This window comes from Poecilia mexicana, unplaced genomic scaffold (genome assembly GCF_051168715.1).
Source record: "Poecilia mexicana isolate PSO_F unplaced genomic scaffold, ASM5116871v1 scaffold_22, whole genome shotgun sequence".
NCBI classification, from domain to species: Eukaryota; Metazoa; Chordata; class Actinopteri; order Cyprinodontiformes; family Poeciliidae; genus Poecilia; species Poecilia mexicana.
Genome location: NW_028263391.1, coordinates 14,532,532 through 14,551,453, shown reverse-complemented (window position 1 = coordinate 14,551,453; position 18,922 = coordinate 14,532,532). Strand labels below are relative to the sequence as shown.

General features: G+C 40.4%; 3 protein-coding genes across 4 annotated transcripts; 2 read left to right on the top strand and 1 right to left on the bottom strand.

Moving 5' to 3' along the window:
• The first annotated feature begins 52 nt into the window (after nt 1-52).
• Nucleotides 53-5,837, top strand: zbtb8a (zinc finger and BTB domain containing 8A). Its single transcript, XM_014999939.2, has 4 exons — nt 53-429; nt 2,683-3,557; nt 3,681-3,850; nt 4,960-5,837. The coding sequence occupies exons 1-4, from the start codon at nt 365-367 to the stop codon at nt 5,275-5,277; spliced, it is 1,428 nt and encodes a 475-aa protein (XP_014855425.1). The 5' UTR covers nt 53-364; the 3' UTR covers nt 5,278-5,837.
• Nucleotides 5,838-6,718: 881 nt separating this feature from the next.
• hmgcl (3-hydroxy-3-methylglutaryl-CoA lyase) lies at nt 6,719-10,411 on the top strand. The gene is made up of 9 exons (XM_014973619.2): nt 6,719-6,971; nt 7,196-7,279; nt 8,101-8,208; nt 8,315-8,410; nt 8,526-8,674; nt 8,769-8,832; nt 8,941-9,129; nt 9,248-9,373; nt 9,838-10,411. Exons 1-9 carry the CDS (start codon nt 6,876-6,878, stop codon nt 9,937-9,939), a joined length of 1,014 nt encoding a protein of 337 aa, XP_014829105.1. The 5' UTR covers nt 6,719-6,875; the 3' UTR covers nt 9,940-10,411.
• Nucleotides 10,412-12,560: 2,149 nt separating this feature from the next.
• Nucleotides 12,561-18,669, bottom strand: gjb3 (gap junction protein beta 3). 2 transcript variants are annotated; one of them, XR_015761912.1, is made up of 3 exons: nt 18,517-18,669; nt 16,701-17,874; nt 12,561-16,211 (listed from the first exon to the last, which is right to left on the bottom strand). XR_015761912.1 is itself a non-coding variant. In XM_014973622.2 (2 exons), the coding sequence occupies exon 2, from the start codon at nt 17,802-17,804 to the stop codon at nt 16,938-16,940; it is 867 nt and encodes a 288-aa protein (XP_014829108.1). In that variant the 5' UTR covers nt 17,805-17,874; nt 18,517-18,669; the 3' UTR covers nt 12,561-16,937. The 2 variants fall into 2 exon arrangements, 1 of the variants encoding a protein (XP_014829108.1); XM_014973622.2 differs by having other exon boundaries at nt 12,561-17,874.
• Between the last annotated feature and the right edge of the window lie 253 nt (nt 18,670-18,922).

Here is an 18,922-nt window from a genome sequence, read left to right as displayed (position 1 = left end):
AGTTGAAATGTGTTGTGATATTAATATAGAAGGGCTTCAGAGAAGCAAATTAGAACAATGCTGGTTTCAATATGCACCCATCTGCATTTATAAGGTTAAAATGAGCTCAGTTCATCACAGACTCCTAAAAACTGTGTAAATATTGCACTATTCACTTGTTCATTTTAAAAGGGTCGCTGGGGCTTTAAATGGCTCCTTGAACCTTCGGGCACCCAGTTAATAAACACCCACGTCAGCACAGAGCTCCAGTCGCTCCGACCGGGTTTCGGTCTTTAGGGCTGAGCAGGAAGTGTCTGCCTGTGGACCCTGGACGAGGGGGAAAGAAAACAGAGGGGGGTGACGCGGCGAGGTAAAATAAGATAAAATGGATATGGTGGCGGATTTGGGGGCGAGCAGGCTCTATCGGGCGCCGGGTGAATCCAGCCACCAGTGAGTATTGATGGTGTTCTTTTTTTTTTTTTTTTTCTTTTTTTTTTTTCAGAGTGGGGCAGATCAGGATATGGGGCGTAAGCGGGTCTCGGCGACACCTCTCGCCTGAGAACGAGCCGCTCGATCTGGGCAGCAGGCGAATCCTCCCCCGCTGCTCGTCGCGCTCCGGACCTCCAGCGAGGAGTGGAGTGGAGTGGGGCGGGATGGGGAGGGGGTGGCCTTGTGGATATAAAAAACGGGCGTTTTTAGCGCATCATATCTTAACGGTGTCAGTGCATTTATTGCTCTGCACCCAGGACGGTCGCCTGTCTGTTTTCTCCATTGTGTGCTGGCTGGAGCCTGAAGTGGGCGTCGCTCCAGGACAGGCTGGGCTGCTCCGGTGCGGCGCTGCCCGCTTTTCTCTTGCAGGACTGCAGCACTGTCGTGTCGTTTTGTAGGTCGAATGGTGTCTCGGTGAAAGGATAATGGCTCAGCTCAGATATTTCCCTTGGTTTTGAGTGTGAAATAAATGGCCACGGAGTACTGCGGGTGTTTCACCGTGGGTTTATCGGGCGCTGCCGAGCCTTTCAGATGGCACGGCGGTGCAATTCGCATACGAAAGCTTTAAGAATCAGATTTCTCATGCCTCAGAAAAACAGACACCATTCTTCAAATGAGGTTGAGAGAGATTTATTATTTCTTTTCCTTTGGGCTGCATGTCCAGCTGTAGTCGTTTTTAGATCATTTTCTACTAGTCGGATGTGTTTCATCATCAGGGGTTCCTTAAACACTTTGAACTCGGCATACGGGGGTGTTTAAAAGGTTTGTCACCCGAACCTCTCTGACTGGAGTCGGGCGTAACCCATTAAAAGGGCTTCCTTTGACTGAAGGATCTCTTAGCCAATCACAGTGCAGAAAGAAATCATGCAGGCGGGGTCGTCTAGTGCAGACAAAGATACATTAAATTACAGGTTGATCTGGGGTGTATTTAGTTTCGTTTATTTTGATATTGCCCACATGAATATTACAAATAATATTGAAATCATTTTTTGGGTTTAAAGCATAATTAAAATAAAAGACACAATGTCCAGGTAAATCAATGTAAGCCTGCCCTGACTTATATTGATTTAGGTCTGGCCTGTTAATTTTTTTTTTTTTTGCTTCAATGCCTATCTCCTATTTAATCGAGCTAAATGTGATTATATGCATTAGTACATGATACAAATTTAGTTTCTTCCTACAGTTAAAAAAAATGTTGAGTTAATTGATTGCTCTAAATTGCCCTTAGATGTTATGTGAGTGTATGCAGGGACATTAGATCTACGTCTGTGATGAACTGGCAACTTTTAATGTTCCCCACTTCTCACCAAATGACTGCTGGAGAAAGGCATCTACAACCTGAAAAGGACTAAGCTGGTGTAAAAAATGGTTGCAAACAATTAGCAGGTGCTGGCTCCATTATAGACTTATGTTCCAATAACTACATTGTTATGTTAATGTGAATTTACCGTGCAAAACAAAAATGCAACTGGAGATTTTATTGGGATTGGTACTGGATAGATCAAATCAAAGTAGTGCAAAAATCCAGTCACAGGGTGCCACTAAAGGAGGTGGTGCATGGGAGATGAAACCAAAATGTACCTTGCTGGCCTGAATGCAAAACACTTTTAAGAACAAAATCTATTAGAGGTTTTGAGATGGACCCTACACACACATCCAGAGCTACACTGGAATAGCTTAGATGAAAATATAAGGGTATTAGAAAGTCAGACCTAAATCAATTTAAAGCCTGTGGCAAGACTTGAAAATCACTCTTCATTGATGCTTTACATCCCATCAAACTGAGTTTGGCTTGTTTTGCAAAGAAAAATGGCTAAAACCTTTTGATGTCCAAAGCAGGTAGAGACATACTCAAACAGATTTGCCTGTATTTTTGCAGTGACTAATAGTTCTGCATACTATTCACTCTGTGGGACAGAATACAAGTGCATGCCACACTATAAAGATTTATATCCACGAGCAACTTTGAAAATAAATGATCAGTCCTCTTTCTCTTCACAGTTATGCACTGCTTTTTTCAGTCTATTCCGTAATTACCTGTTTATTTGTGGCAGCAACATGACAACATGTGAAAAAGTTCAGGGGATATTGATTGTAATTTAAGTGGTTGTAAATATAAAACTCTTGCTTTAATAATATTTTGTTGAGACAAATGCAGTCAGTTTGCATTTTTTCGTTTACAAGTACTGGTAATGTCTCCTCTGTCTCCTGCAGGCAACCTCAGAGGTGGTTCAACACGGCCGACATCACTGCGTCCCACCAGAACAACCTTTTGAAGCAGCTAAACGAGCAGCGCCGGCAGGAGCTTTTTTGCGACTGCAGTGTGTTGGTTGAGGGCCAGCTCTTTAGGGCTCACCGGAACGTCTTGTTTGCCAGCAGCGGCTACTTCCGGATGCTGCTGTCCCGGGGGCCAGACGGGCTGCCAGAAACTGTCAACGCAACCTTCGACGTCTTCAGCCCAGAGACTTTCACCGTCATCCTGGATTTTATCTACTCGGGGCAGCTGGATCTGTCCAGTCACAATGTGATCGAGGTCATGTCGGCGGCCAGCTACTTGCAGATGAACAGTGTCATCACATACTGCAAAAACTTCATCAAATCTTCCCTGGACATTAGTGTAAAGGACGAAGACAGTGACCGCTGCCACAGCCTGTCTGAGACCTGTTCTTTCACCAGCGGAGCAGGAGAAGAGTCTACAGAGCATCCGCAGCAAGGCCCCCGCTCCGTCAGCCCACCACCTGCACTCTGGACCCGGGACAACTCCAGGTCCCAGTCCAGTTTTATGGGGAAGGAGCCGGAGCAGGAAGTTGCAGTCTCAGCCCTTAAGACTGACCCAAGTAGCCCTACTAATGAGCTCAGTGCAGAGACAGATGACCTGCATGACCCTCAGGACCCTCTGTACACACTGCCAGGATCAGAGCGCCGACGTGGGAAAGGAGGGACCAAAAGGAGAGCTCCCAACAGCATTCGTTCTGGCCAGCATGAAGACCTGGATATTCAGGAGGCGAGAACCCTAAAGGCTGAGAAAGCAGAGGAGCTTTACGCCACACTACCTCCAATCGTTGGTGTTATTGGCCACTTTAATAAAGGTGTGTTTGTCTGTACACACCATCAATAGCTATGCTAGAGACGTTGTTGATGGACAGACTTGAATGACATGAGTCTTGTTTGGTAAGACAAATATTTCAGCCATATCTTATCATTTTTTGCAGATTCCAACCCTGTTATGCGCTTTAAATGCCCATTTTGCACACACACCGTGAAGAGGAAGGCAGACCTGAAGCGTCACCTACGCTGTCACACCGGAGAGAGACCGTACCCATGTCAGGCCTGCAATAAGCGCTTCACCCGCCTGGAGCACCTACGTAGTCACTTTGAGACAGTATGTCTTCTCAGAGTCTGAAGCTAACATTCAGCTGTGCTTTTTTTATTCAACACCACATAAAATATAGTAAAAAAGTTGGTATAGCTTTGTTAATACAAAATTCAGTGGATAACATTTAAAAAGAAGCTACATGCTGTTCAGTTTAGCTTGATTCTTATACCCCACTTTATAGTTTAGAGGAAATAAATGCATCAGACAGTCACTTGGATTCTGTTTCCCATTCTGAGCAGGCGTTAAGTAAACTGAATAGGTGAACCATCCCTTTAGTCAAGAAGAAATGTAAAAGAACCAGATTTAGGAAGGGTGACTATCTGCCTCGGACGAATGGGGGTGGCATGACAGGAAAGAGAGACTTGATAGGGAATACCCATCTTTGGAAAGGCACTAGGAGTCTTACCTAGCAACGAACTGTTTTAAAAAGGAATGTTTTTTTGGGATGTCATGATACCTTTGTGTTGCCTCGAGGTAAAAGTACTGAGCTATTTTTTTTTCTTCATCACTCTGGGACAGGCTGTTCTACTTTTTATGTGCAGGTTACAGGACATGTAGAGGTTTTATACTATCCAGATGTACCAAATGTTACAACATTTTATTGAAAACGTTTAGGTTAGAAGAAAACAGTATCATCAGTAAATATGCATGTGGAACCCCAAACTAAAAACTTGACCCACAGTGGAACCTCCAACTGTGTTTCTAGCCAAATCCACCAATGTTTATTGGATAAACATTAGTTAGTATGTAAGTCGGAGACCCTATTTTTAAATATGGGCAAAATGTTGCCCATCATTGATGTCACAGGGGGCTTTCTGGGCTGAGAGTGGGAAGCCCACCCTTTACGTAAATCTCTTGAAACTCCACAGTCCCCACCACTCACTATATTACATCTGCTGAATCTCCAGAAGAAGCCTGTGGGTAAGAGAAGTCCTCACAGTCTGAAAGATTTGGAGAACTTATGGAAGAGAGGGAAAATATTGCCAAGCGATCTCTGCTGGTAGACTCCAACCAATATTAACCACTTTTATGACCATATATAAATTACTCAAATCTGGAATTAATTATAAAAGAAAAACAGAATTGCATTTTAACTGTTTTCTGGCTTTCCACAGATTCATCAAGCCAGGAAACTGGTGTGCAGGAAGTGCAAATGTCAGGTGACAGAGGAAACCGGGCATGTGGTGTGTGAGGGCACACGCCGCTACCGGATCTGCACCACCTGTATCCAGGAAGTGGGCTGTGACGACATACCCATGGACGGTCTGCAGACGCCCAACGAGGAGCCAGCGCTGTTACTAGGTGTGGACGGTGAGGAGGAGGGCGACGCCAAGAGAAACTGGATGGTGAATGACGAAGATGATCTCGCTGAAGACTCAGGTGCAGATCTCATCATCCAGCAAGTGGATGACAGCGACGAGGAGCTGCAGTGAAGAAGGACCAAACTACGTGCAGATATATTGGCAGTGTGCATCTCTGAGTTAAAGCAATGCAAAAATAAAAAAATAAAAAACATAAACAACAACAAAAAAAAACTAGCCTGGAGATGTAGGCTCTCAGTTTGTTGGGTGTATCCAACACAGGAATCATTCTTTTTGAGACTGTTTTTACAAAAAAAAAACCTGCTTTTTGTAAATGTTGCTGAAGTTATGCAGTATCCAAAGCATGCATATTAATTTCTATTGTTTTGATTGAGTTGTTGTGTTACAATGATTTTAATAAGTGTTTCTTCATTTGAATGCATGAAAAGACACTATGTCTTTGCAGAGATTTGGGACTTTTTGTTAGCAGTGAACCCAAAATGTTGATTCAGACTAAATGGCAGCTTTTAAGGATTTTTCAAGTTTAAGGCGACATAATTTTGTTTTAAGTGTTTTTCTGCAAGCACTCTGATTTCTTGTTTATTATATGCACTATGGTATAATCAATTGTAATTTATTTATTACTTTTTATTTTTACTTTCTGACACATTAAAGATATTTTTATACACCTGTACCTGAGTCATCATTAGATGTGAATTGTAACTAAGCTACTATATCTCTACCAGCTATTCATTTGTGCATTTTACTTTCAAAAAGAACCTAGCTTTCATATTCTGAAATATGAAAAATCATCAAGTTGAAAAACTAGAGAAAGTATTTACAAAAACAATTTTTAAGGAAAATTTGTCACTCAAATGAATAAAGTGTCATAGCACATTTTGAGATCCAATTAACACAATATAATTTTTGTGAAGCCTACTTTCAAAAAATTTGAGTACTAACACTCCAGAAAACTTTTTCCATTTGTTTTAAAACCATAAAATGTCAAATTATGCTTCATTTTGTTTGTTCAAGGAGAAAATATGTGTGCTTTCTTTACATGAGTGAAGTTGTCTGACCAGGAATCAAAACTACAATCAATAGAAATGAACCACAACACTCAGTCTTCAAGAAATAAAATTATTTTCATGTTATATTTGAACTGTTTTCTACTTCCCTTCTTCAAATTGAATTTAAACCTAAACTATTAAGTGAAATAAACCGGTGCTGTGTGGTTGGTGTATGAAATGGGTTTGTTTTCAGGTACAGATTTAAGTAAGTTAGGACAAAATATCAACACTGTCCAAAACGGGGATATGAACGTGTGAAGAGGTGATCTAGCCCAGCTTATATTTTCTGATATTTATTTATTTATTTATTTATTTAGATATTTAGATATTTAGATATTTAGATATTTTACTTTGCTATACTGACACTTCTAGGGTCCCGTTTTTACCCAGTGTTTAAAGAGACCTGGAGGTCTTCTGGAAAGCTGACATTCAATTGCACCACAAGGCCAGATAAATATTTTATCTTCTATGTAGTGACTAAAAGAATGTGAAATAAATAAATGTGATTTTTGTTCTATGTCCTAACGCTTCTTATTCACTACCTAATTATTGCCAGTAGATGGCGCCTATGCATTTTTTTTATTTTTATTTTTTTAAAGAAAACGTCACAACTCGCGTTTCCAGGAAGTATGACGTCAGGCTGCTGTTAGCTAGCTAGTGATGGCTGCTACAATGAGGCTTGTCAACAGAACAACTTTAAGATTAAGAATGGGCCAGCAATATATGTCGTTCAGCTCCGCACCAAAGGAGAAGACGGTTAGTTCTGGGTTTTTATTTCCCCGTTGTTTGAACTAAACGTTTACAGTTGGTGCCGTAAAGAACGTCGGTCTCCAAATATCCATTAGCCTCCACTGGCTCAACACTCTTGAGTCACCAAACACTCAAGAGTGTTTGGTGACTCTTGAGGAGACGCTACAGTTCAGCTTTAACTCTATTTTTATTTGACTGTTGGTGGTTATATGTGTGTGTTTTGCCCTCAGACATGTGTAAAAGCTGCTCATGCTCTCCCACAAACTGTGAAAATAGTGGAAGTTGGACCCAGAGACGGTCTTCAAAATGAAAAGGTACACTTGTATAAATAAATAAATCATGTTTTTATTTTTAGCTTTGTTTGGTTTTATTTGATTTTCAAATCATAAGATTAACCAAATGAAGGTTAATCACGATTTACAACTAAATGTTTACCCAAGGAGAGCAGGTCCTTTTATTTATTTATTTATTGCTTTAAAAAATTACAATTACAACAAAATATTTTTGTCTTATTAATACGGTGCAATTATATTATTAAATAGTTTTTATTGTATTGTGTTTTTGTATAATAACTGTAGGTACAGGCATTACAGCATATTAATTTTGAAATTACAAGCATACAATTTGTTCTTTCATTTTTACTATGTAATACAGCAAAGATGTTTTAAGCCTAACATGTTGGCTGTTTTTGTTTCTGTTTTGTTACGATGCTGATTTTTGTATTCAGGTTAAGACACTACCTTAAAAAAAAAAAAAGTAAAATAACTTTAAATATAAAGTTAAATTGTTGCCCTAGTGCAGGGGTGTCCAAAGTCAGTCCTCAGGGGCCGGCATCCTGCACGTTTTAGTTCTTTCCCTGGTGGTAGCAACAACCTTTTCAGTTTGTCAATATTCCTCTTAGGCCTTCTAACGAGCCATCATTTGATGCAGGTGCATTAAACCAGGGAGAGAACTAAAACATGCAGGATGCCGGCCCTCCAGGACCAACTTTGGGCACCCTTGCCCCAGTGGTTCAGGGAGCAAAAGAATAGGTGTGGCAATCTTGTACAACCTGGTGAAATTACATGAGTCATGCATAGTTGGCATTATTTATCAGCTGTTCTTCATTATTGGTTTTATGATTCTATCCCTTTAGACTGTCGTTCCAACAGAGGCAAAAATCAATTTAATTAACATGTTGTCAGAGTCTGGACTTCCAGTCATCGAGGCCACCAGCTTTGTGTCCCCTAAATGGGTTCCTCAGGTAAGCCTTTTAGAACAAAACCCACTCCGACTTCAGGATGCAATAATGAATTGAGCTTTTTTTTTTTCTTTTTAATGCTGATTGACTTCTATTGTTTACTTATCAGATGGCAGATCAGGTGGAGGTGATGAAAGGTATCAGTAAGAAACCAGGAGTATCTTATCCAGTCCTCACGCCAAACCTGAAAGGTTTTCAAGCTGCTGTGAGTGCTGCACATTCCTGTAGTTCTGATTCAGCCCTGAATAGGCACTGAATGTTCAGGTTTTTAATACTGCAGGTGATAGCTCTAAAACATGTTTTGATTTCTTGTGCTGTAGCTAAAGGCCGGGGCTTCAGAGGTGGCCATATTTGGTGCTGCATCTGAGCTGTTTAGCAAGAAGAACATAAACTGCTCTGTGGAGGAGAGTTTACAGCGCTTCGAGGAGGTCATGAAGGCAGCTAAAGAAGCTGCCGTGCCAGTTCGGGGGTATAATTGCCAGCATCCACGCCACTCTCAGTAAACCTTTAAATCATTCGGACTTGCTCTTAAACTCTTTCATTCATGTTTCTCGTCACTGCAGTTATGTCTCGTGCGTCGTGGGATGTCCGTATGAGGGCCAGGTGGCGCCTGAGAAAGTTGCGCATGTGAGTTATGGCTCAAAAGATGTTGCGTTTGTTCAGCAAATAAGTCGTTCATCATCTTTTGTAAAACGGCCAGACGCTAAGTACTTAAGATTTGTTTCTGTGTCACAGGTGGCGAAGCGCCTGTACTCTATGGGCTGTTACGAGATTTCTCTAGGTGACACTATTGGAGTGGGGACTCCTGGAAGTATGACTAAAATGTTGGAAGCTGTGACCAAAGAGGTGCCAGTGAGTGCTTTAGCTGTTCACTGCCACGACACTTATGGCCAGGCTCTGGCTAACATCCTCATAGCCTTGCAGGTCAGGCTGAGTTCATGTTTCTGAATCTAAAAGCTTTCCCTGAAACAATCTAGGGTATTATTATAAAAGTGAAGTTTTTCTGTTTTTTTTTTAATTTTGTTTTGTTTCGTTTTCTCAGATGGGAATCAGCGTGGTAGACTCATCAGTAGCTGGACTGGGCGGCTGTCCATACGCTCAGGGGGCTTCTGGGAATGTTGCAACCGAAGATGTTGTTTATATGCTGCATGGACTTGGAATTAAAACGGTAAGAGATCCACTTTTTATCTACCTTTTTTTACTTTGGAGTCAGCGAGGAGGGATAAGAAAACCAGTTGTTAATTACACTTCTGGTAAATGTACATACCGCAGTTATTCCATCAATTATTAGTTTATAATGCCCACGTTGATCCATTTTCTGTCTTCCGGGTGAAACAGTCGCATATTAAATGACTTGTACATTTTCTTAAAAACTAGAATTTAATGTTAGTACATTAACGTTAAATCAGGATTTATTAATGTATGATTGCAGATTGATTAACTGCAATCACATTGCAGTTAAATTTTCACCTTAGATCAATCGAGAATAATTTCATTCTGTTCCTGTTTTCTGTCAGTCTGCTTATGTTGTTGCTGCTCTGCTTGTAAACTTTAAAAATAGATGAATTACTTATGTTTTACTTGAACTTTTCCTCAAATCGTTTAAGCTGTGACTCTGTGTTCTCACGTCAGGGAGTGGACCTCTCAAAGCTGATGGATGCTGGAGCTTTTATCTGTCGAACCATCAACAGGAAGACCAGCTCCAAAGTGGCACAAGCCACCTGCAAACTGTAGACACAAAAAAGAAATGGTGGCTTTTTCCAAGGCTATATCATCCTCAGTTTCCAAACTTAAGCAAAATAAAATGTGGTTTGATTTAACCGCTCTAAAAATTGTTGTTAAATATTGTTTTCTGTATTAGTGCCTTATGTAAAATCTGTGTTTCTTAAGAGCACTTGTCTTTTAAATGAATGCTTTTGTCAATTTGTGGTCAGTGGATGAAGAATGGACTTAACTTTAAGTTTCTAATGACACACGGTCCTGTAAATACAGATTAAATCACTAATATCACAGCAGAAGATTTAGTTCAGTATGTACCCGTGGAAACCATCATGCCTTCGAAGTTTGGACAATATAATGGTTAGTGAAACTTTCTTTTTTTTAACATAGTGCTTAAGGTTATTTATTTAAATTATCTCTTTAAATTTGAAATGTACATATTTATGAAAGTTGAAAGTTTCAAAAATAAAACTATTTTACATTGTAATTTGTGATTGCATTTGTCTACTGATGTATATTGCTAGGATGTAATATTTGTTTTAGCATCATCTCATACTGGAAACCTTTGAGAAATCCTGATTTTAAGTCTATTTGTTTTATGTGTAACTGAGGAATCAGCTTAGACATAAAGTATAGTTACAGTACGTAGCTTTTGCAAAAATATGTTTTTTGCAAACATATTTGCAAAGAGTTAGGGGGAGGTTATGAGTGGGGTATACACAAGAGTGATTGACAGCACTAAGACCCTTTTCCTGGCTCTGATTGGTTGTTTCTGACAGAGCACAGGACAATAGGGAGAAGGCAAAGGACCTCAGTTTTTTTTTTCCACAGTTTGTGTTTCATACTGTGTCAACATAGTCATAGTTTTGACAAATGTTTATGATAGAAGTTACATATGGCTGCTTTAAGTCCTCAAGTGTCAGGGTCCTGCAAGTTTTAGGTGTGGCCTTGATCCAACAGATCAAATAGAATAAGCTTATCATCATTCAATCAAGTTCCAGATAAATATCTGAAGCGCCTGAATCAAACAGCCTCACCATTCGTTTGAGTCGGGTGTGCTTGAGAAGGAATCCATCAAAAGGTTCCAGGATATTATCTTTTGAGGACCAGACCCAGGCAGAGCTCACCTAACAAGTCAACTCACAATGACCAGAGGAGTCCTAATTTTATCAAATCTTTGTTGATTTGACAAAATGTTTTAGACCATTAACCTGCAAAATTGATTAAATGTTTTTTTAGTTTCTGACTGTGGCCACAAGATTTTTCTTTAAAATTAAAAAAAAATGTGGCTCAGGGAGTTCCACAGACCTCTTAGCAAATGTAACTTTTCCACACATTCCTCCTTTGTTTACCTGTTTTCCTGTTGGTATTTGTGAGTTTAAGAAGAGCAACACGCATGGGGCAAGAGTAGTTCAGCAAGTAGTTCCTGTAACCAGGATGTTGGCCTACACAACTGACTTCTGTCAGTCTGCTGTCAGCTCACCGCCTTCAGTGTGTTGTTGATTTGACTGCGTCTAGTTTAAGGCATTTTTGAGTTGTCTGACTTGATAAAACACAGTGAAAATGCATTGCAATATCATTTCTCTGCCTCACTTGAATGGAATGTTCTCTTGTCGTTTCTATTTTGATGGAAAACTAAGTGAAACTTCCTACTCCGTTATCTAAAGAAAACAATCTGTGGCATGTTACGTCAATTTAGATGATTGTAGATTTGATTTCCCACAGCTCAGCTTCAGTTCTTGTCTGTTTCACACACTTACTTAACGAGGGCAACAGTTGGAAGAGTAGCTGTTTTGAATTTGGAAAATTCCCGTTTCATCCCCTGCTGCGTGTCTGAGTGCCTCTGGGCAAGGCACATTGTGTTGCCTACAGAGATAAAGCCGTTTCACCGGTTTTTGCTTCATTAGCCTACACAACTCTTTGCATCAGGGTTTTAACTGCATTTGTGGAAAATAACCCCTAAAACCCAACTTGGAAAATGGCTTGTACTTGAATGCCAATCATAGCTTCAAGACTCCCAAAAATTATTGAGAAAATTGTGTCTGGAAAAGTTTGGAGTTTTTTTAAATGAAATTTTGTAGGACACCGATTATAAAAATGTGGCAGCTGTGAAGTTGAAAGCTTTTTCAACTTCATAGTTGAAAAAGTAACAGTAGAGGGCGTCACATGCACCTTTTTATGCTTTTATACTTCTTCCGGAAGAAGCATATTTTGAGCCATTAATCACCATCCGAGGAACTATTGTGCGTAATTTCTTATTGTCTCTGTGGAAAATTTCCAGTTCTAAGAAAACATCCAGGACAAAACAAAGCATTTCAGTTGATGTAAGTTAAGAAACCTGAATGACAAGTAAAACTGGCAACCTGAGGTTGTTACGTCATCCAAGAAACACCTGGAAAAGCACTTGACAGTTATTGGAAACAATTTTAAATGGTACATCATTATGACTCAGTATATTCAGATGCATGTCTGGCACAAATTTATGCCGACGTCAGGATTCATCATAAAACAATGACCAGCTCCTTAGATGAAGACTGTCGGGATCCACATGCATAATTAAAATCTATATTTATGGCATGTTTTCTCTTGCTTCTATCTAATAATGAATCTCAATTCAAAAACGACAAAGACACACATTGTTTTCATACATTTACACTTTTATAAAAAGGACAAATATTAACAGCATCTGCAATTTTCCACATGACTTCCAGATTGGACTGTTACAGTTCCACAAGCCGCATCCAGGTCTGTCCAGTTTTCATCCCACATGATTCAGCACTAAAACACAGAATTAAACAGCAGCATCCCCTTGAGGAGAGACAGCAGGCGCAAATCGTGACACCGCACCTCGTACTGGCACTTCCGGTGGCAGGTCTGACACCTGCCACAAGTGCCACTGCGTTCGGCTGACTTCGGCTGACCTCGGCACCTCTTACTGGCACTTCCGCTGACACCTGCCACAAGTGCCACTGCCTTCGGGACTAGCTGCCAGAGTTGCCACTGCGTTCGGCTGACTTCGGCTGACCTCGGCACCTCGTACTGGCACTTCCGGTGGCAGGTCTGACACCTGCCACAAGTGCCACTGCGTTCGGGATTAGCTGCCAGTGCTGCCGCTGCGTTCGGCTGACTTCGGCTGACCTCGGCACCTCTTACTGGCACTTCCGCTGACACCTGCCACAAGTGCCACTGCTTTCGGGACTAGCTGCCAGAGTTGCCACTGTGTTCGGGTGACTTCGGCTGACTTCGGCTGACCTCGGCACCTCTTACTGGCACTTCCTCTGACACCTGCCATTAGTGTCACTGTTTTCGGGTCTAGCTGTCAGTGTTGCCACTGCGTTCGGCTGACTTCGGCTGACTTCGGCACCTTCCAAGGGTTGCCACGACCTCATACTGGCACCTCCCACGCCTCACGGACCCCTCTCGCCTATTTTTGCTCACGAGATTTAGGGCGGCCATCTTATAGCGTTCGACCGCTCCACTCAGCGTTATATGTTTAACAGGCACAATGACGTATTTGAACATTTAATCTTTCATAACACGCTGTTTTGTTACTGGAAACCTTATACATGCAGCCATATTTATAAACAGTTGTATTTTTAAAGTATTTTTAATTGTATTATACATACTTCAGCATATTTAAATATGCTTAGTGGGGAAAACAATAGAATAGAAATATAATATTCTTTGGTGACAGCTTCTGTGTCAGAATTAATATGAATGAATTTATAATTAATGAAAATAATGGTGGATCTGGCACAAAGTATTGCATTTCTTGTTAAGTATTCTGTTCCCTTAAAAAAAGCAAATATGCCCTGGTCTATTTTTTATACAGTCTCAAATTTCAGTTTCCAATAAACAGCCTCAGTGAAAACATGTTGACAGTTGCCATAAGCTGTCACTTGTGCCACGGGCTTCTGGGTAAGGTGCCACTTGTGCCACCTTACCACTGGGTAAGGTGACACAAGTAAGGTGGCCATGGGTGCCACAGGCTGCTAACCTCATTCTCTATCTGTTTCAGACAGAATGTAGCATATGAATAACTTTAGATCAAACAAATAGAAATAAAATATATCTTAATTACAACATAATTCTCATACATATTTAAATATACAGCCGGTGTTCAGACTTAAACAGAGAAAGACAACTCCTGCGCTTTCAGATGGGACCTCTTCTGCAACAGGTGATAATAGCTACCAGTAGGTACCTACCACTACAACTGACACTCGGTTGCCATGGTATGTCAGTGCTGACAAGCTCCTGTCAGTTCCGGATTATAATTATTTTCATACAATGACCTTAATATAATGCTATTGATTATTAAACCGGGTAAGTTCACTAATATTGACTTATTAGTTAACATTTCTGACAGTGGCAACATGAGATATTGACAATTCCAGAGTGACATTATGTTCAGCCTGGTTCCATGACAGTGCACAGGATGTCATAAGTTATAGTGGCTGCCTGGTCTATTATCTAATAGACCAGGCAGCCACTATAACTTTCAGTGTTTTTTGTTAAGATAATGCATTTTTTAAAAAAAGAAACATGTTATCATAATTTTCCAAAAATGCCAGTTAATCATTTTTAAATAGTTATTACTTGTTTTTATTTATTACATTTAATCCCCGCTATTTTTCATTATTTGTCAAGTTTATTACAGATTTGTGTGGCATAAATGAAGGTTGCTTCTCTGTGTTTTTTTCTGGTTCGGTTCATTGTCTTCAAAGTTTTCTTATTCAAAGATGAGAGAATGACTAAAATCTGAGCTAAAAAATGCATTTCAACAGCATTTTCAAGGCAGCAGGAGGATTTTCACTTTCAAGTTAAAACAACTTCAATTTTTTTACACCAATATTGAATATTGATAAGTCAAAACACAAATTATTTACACCTCAAAAAATTTGACAATGTGTGAATCTTAAGCAGCATTAAGAACAAGAATGTTACATATTTTTGGAAATAAAAATTACTTTAGTTTATACTTAAGATGCAAATGATTTTTTCAAAGAAAATTGTGCTGTTTACATATTATTTTATTTGGCAGATATGTTTCAACATTTTTTCAAGTTTATGTCACAAAGTATATGCATAGTAATTGATTTGTCAATATTTATTAGCCATTGTATGTAAATACTTTAAACAGCAATTTGAAGTCTACTGTAAAATTCATGTTTAGTCAACGTGTGAATTTACTACATCAGGATCAAATAACTTATTATTCCTCCATGAGAAATTATGATCATTAAGCTTAAATTTATTTTTCAAACTTTATTAATTTCTACAATATACGTTATACAGAGTCTGATTATTATTACTATTATCCAGTTGCAACATTTGGCTTCCTGTTGCACTATGTCAGCCACTGTTCTGCGATATAAACATGGGCAAGGGTTGAATGTCATTTTGATTAAGTAAAAAGTCCTATTAACTATCAGTGATGTGTGATTAACCAGATGTGTCTTTGAACATAGTGACAGGTTCCACTGTAATAGTGACACTTTATAGTATATTCAATTGGCCATCTTGATTGAATTAAACTCAGTCAAAAATATTCAAAGTGTTAAATGGATAAATATACAATTACCATTGAATTTTTTTTATAAACACGCATTATAAGTAACACGTTTTCAAAAAACTGTCATTGCCATCCCCCAAAACATCGGAAACAGTTGTGACAGCTCTGAAACATCCTGGACATCTAACAGCAGCTCTAGTGGAGGCGAGACTCAGCTGTTACAAAGGTGCCGAAACCAATGGCATCCCTGATACCTTCTGTGTATTTGATTAATTCAAAGACGGAAGGAGTCGGCTGGATTATTCAGATGAACTTTAGTGAATAAATAGGATGAACGAATCATACATGATATAATAAACGTGTAGGAATTCAGCTAACATAAGTATTTATGCGAAAAAAAAATTATTAAATTCTGTCTTCTTCGTCTGTGTTTAAGTTCTTCTTCTACTAGTAATAAAGCATCATGGGATATGTAGTCCATTTGCCTAAGTCAGTAGCAACACTGAGAGCTAGACCCGAAAACAGTGGCACTAATGGCAGGTGTCAGCGGAAGTGCCAGTAAGAGGTGCCGAGGTCAGCCGAAGTCAGCCGAACGCAGTGGCACTTGTGGCAGGTGTCAGACCTGCCACCGGAAGTGCCAGTACGAGGTGCGGTGTCACGATTTGCGCTCGGCCCTGCTGCCCTTGAGACTGACTTGAATCAACAGTGGTCTTGGATCGCGCGAGGTTGTGCACAAGCGTGTCAAAACACAAGGAGTCTGAGCAGCACAAACCTGACAGAGAGAGCAAGGGTTTCAAAAACAAGAATTGCAAAACAAATGCATTTAATTCTGTCTGTGAGAATAAAACAGCTCATTTCTGGGCACCTTCAAGTACTTTTATACAAGCTCTGAAGCATCTATATTTCCATGATGAAGGGTGTCCTTTTCTTCGAATTTACATGAAATCATGAAGCTAAAACCATAATCTGAGTGCAAACTACATTGTAAAAATCCTTTTTTAACAGCTAACCTGTAGATTACGACATCAGTTTCTGACACACCAGTGTAGACACGGGTAGGGATGGTGAATACCTCTACCAGGTGTGTCTTTGCTTCTTTTGTGATACTTATTTCCCTTCCCCCCCGTGCCAAAACTACTCAAAAGTAAAGCTGATAAAACTTTCACTGGCTTATTTTAAAAAGTAGAAGAGCTGAAATGGCACAGAGATATTTATAGTATCTAAAAAGGACAACCACGTATCACCAACAAATCAAACTTACATTTAACAGTTGACTTATAAATATTGTGGATGTTGACTTGGAGACCGAAGTTCAAACAATTCCTTGAGAGTTTTAGATGCGGACACAAAGTCACAATGAATCCAGTACCAATGATCCAGCTCTGAAACATTCTGCAATGTGGCTCATGGGTCTGCATCTGTATTTTTTTTTAAGGTTTGCAAACCTTAAAATCCAGCCAAAGCAGTTTTTAGCTCTTGACCCGTTGTCTGACTTTCCTCATGACCATGACAGGGTCAAGTTGGGAGCAGAGGCCCGTATCTTTGGATCTGAGCCGAGTACTTGCAGCTGGTTTGATGCTTTGCAGACGTTCTTGAAGGATGGAGGCTTGTCATCCATATCTCTCTTTGGCAAAGCCACATTGTAGTTGTGGAAGTTGTCGTTGTTGTAGTCGTCATGTTGCACAGCCATGTGGTGATTGCGCCTTTTGCACTTGTTTATGATCCGTGCAATTCTCTTGGAGATGAGATAGATGATCTCGCATATGTTCAGGACGATACAGAGAGCCGAAGCTCCAACCATGAAGTAGGTGAAGACCTTCTTCTCTGTTGGGTGACCGATATAGCAATCGACCACGTTGGGACAGGGTGCCACCTCGCACTTGTAGAGCCTCGGTAGGTAGAAGCTGTCGTAGATGTGGTGTAGGATGTAGAGGAAGGCAATCTCAATACCTGTTTTTGCAAAAAGGCTGATCAGGTAGGTCCACCACAGCCCACCGTGTTTCTTGCCAGTGTTGGTGTACAGCTTGCTGTCTTCACCGAATTTGGCCCTGTGCTTTCGCTCGCGTTCATCGCGGTACGCCACGTGCATCACCACCATGAACGAAGGGCAGGTGACGAAGATGAGCTGGAGGGCCCACAAGCGGATGTGGGAGATGGGGAAGATGTGATCGTAGCAGACATTCGGACAGCCAGGCTGCTTGGTGTTGCAGTCAAAGTCCTTCTGGTCATCCCCCCAAACCCGCTCAGCTGCCACCACGTACACCATCACCCTGAACACAAACACCACCGACAGCCATACCCGTCCAAACGCAGTGGAGTATTTGTTCACTCCGCTGAGGAGGGCTTGGAAAGTCTTCCAGTCCATGTTGTTGACTTGTAATCAAATATCTGTTGTCTGAAATTCTTCTCTCTATGGTTACCGTTTCTCCTTTCACCTGGAAGTGGAAATGTAAAAAAAAGGGTCACGAACATCATGTTTTCAGAGCCAGTTGAGTTTCAGCCAATATACATTTTTCTAGGGAGATAAATATCAGGAAGTCTGTTCAGAGCTGATTGGGAAAAAAAAAAAGAAAAAAAAAACATCTCCAACTTCCGAAGTCTTAATCATATCAAGAGAGCGTTTGTAAAATCACAGCCATGTAAAGGCCCGTGACTAAACTGCCAACAAAGGAGACAAGCTGAAGCAACGTTTTTTTTTCTTTTTTTACACAACCACAAACTGTTCAGTCTTTTCTTTAGGGCATTTTTAGGCAAATAGTCACATTCAAAATTAGGTTAGAGCATGCCAGTCTCCTTTTGTGAGTATTTTCTCGTTGAAGAAAATCTAATATTGACAAATAAAGCGTCTTAAATCTTGGTACATTTGAAAAAACGACTTTTACGCACTAATTGTCCGCGCTCTCTGGAAATATTTTCGTGGGAAGAATCGCTCTGAGTCAGTATTCTTATATCCCAAATCACAGATAATGAGTAGGTCTGCTCAGTGCGGACTCAAGACTTCGTCTCTGTCTGAAACGCGAACATGAACATTGCCAAATCCTTCCACGACATTTTCAAAATAGTTTACTTTCACTTACTTTGAGATGTTCAATCCATATCTCACTAAAAGAACCACCGGCTTATTTATTTCCTCTGTATTACGTCTCAGTTCAACTTCGTGCCGATCTTTTTTACACAGATTTGGCTCCCGTTGACAGGTAGAAAGCACAGGAGAAATGTGGCCGTGGGTGTGGTTAAAATAATGAAGAAACCCTAGAACTGCCCCCAGATGTTCCTCTCCACCCTCCTTCCCTTCGCCTTTGTGGGCTCCCTTCTCGTCACTCTCAAAGCACTGTTTTATATTGAATCTGAAAAGGCACTGGCAAGATTCGAGCTGCTTGTGTTTTACCATCAATACTTTACCAAAAGAAACTTAAACAAAAATCATGGATCTCACAACTAGAGTCGTGCCCTCCCTCCTCCCCGTTTCCGCTGGATCTGGGG

Excerpts from the sequence above, each read along its gene's own strand:
- zbtb8a (XM_014999939.2), top strand. The coding sequence starts at position 365 with ATGGATATGGTGGCGGATTTGGGGGCGAGCAGGCTCTATCGGGCGCCG. Across the intron at positions 3,558-3,680 it reads TATTGGCCACTTTAATAAAG|ATTCCAACCCTGTTATGCGC; the intron begins GTGTGTTTGTCT and ends CATTTTTTGCAG. Across the intron at positions 3,851-4,959 it reads TACGTAGTCACTTTGAGACA|ATTCATCAAGCCAGGAAACT; the intron begins GTATGTCTTCTC and ends GGCTTTCCACAG.
- hmgcl (XM_014973619.2), top strand. The coding sequence starts at position 6,876 with ATGGCTGCTACAATGAGGCTTGTCAACAGAACAACTTTAAGATTAAGA. Across the intron at positions 8,411-8,525 it reads TGAAAGGTTTTCAAGCTGCT|CTAAAGGCCGGGGCTTCAGA; the intron begins GTGAGTGCTGCA and ends CTTGTGCTGTAG. Across the intron at positions 9,374-9,837 it reads ATGGACTTGGAATTAAAACG|GGAGTGGACCTCTCAAAGCT; the intron begins GTAAGAGATCCA and ends TTCTCACGTCAG.
- gjb3 (XM_014973622.2), bottom strand. The coding sequence starts at position 17,804 with ATGGACTGGAAGACTTTCCAAGCCCTCCTCAGCGGAGTGAACAAATAC.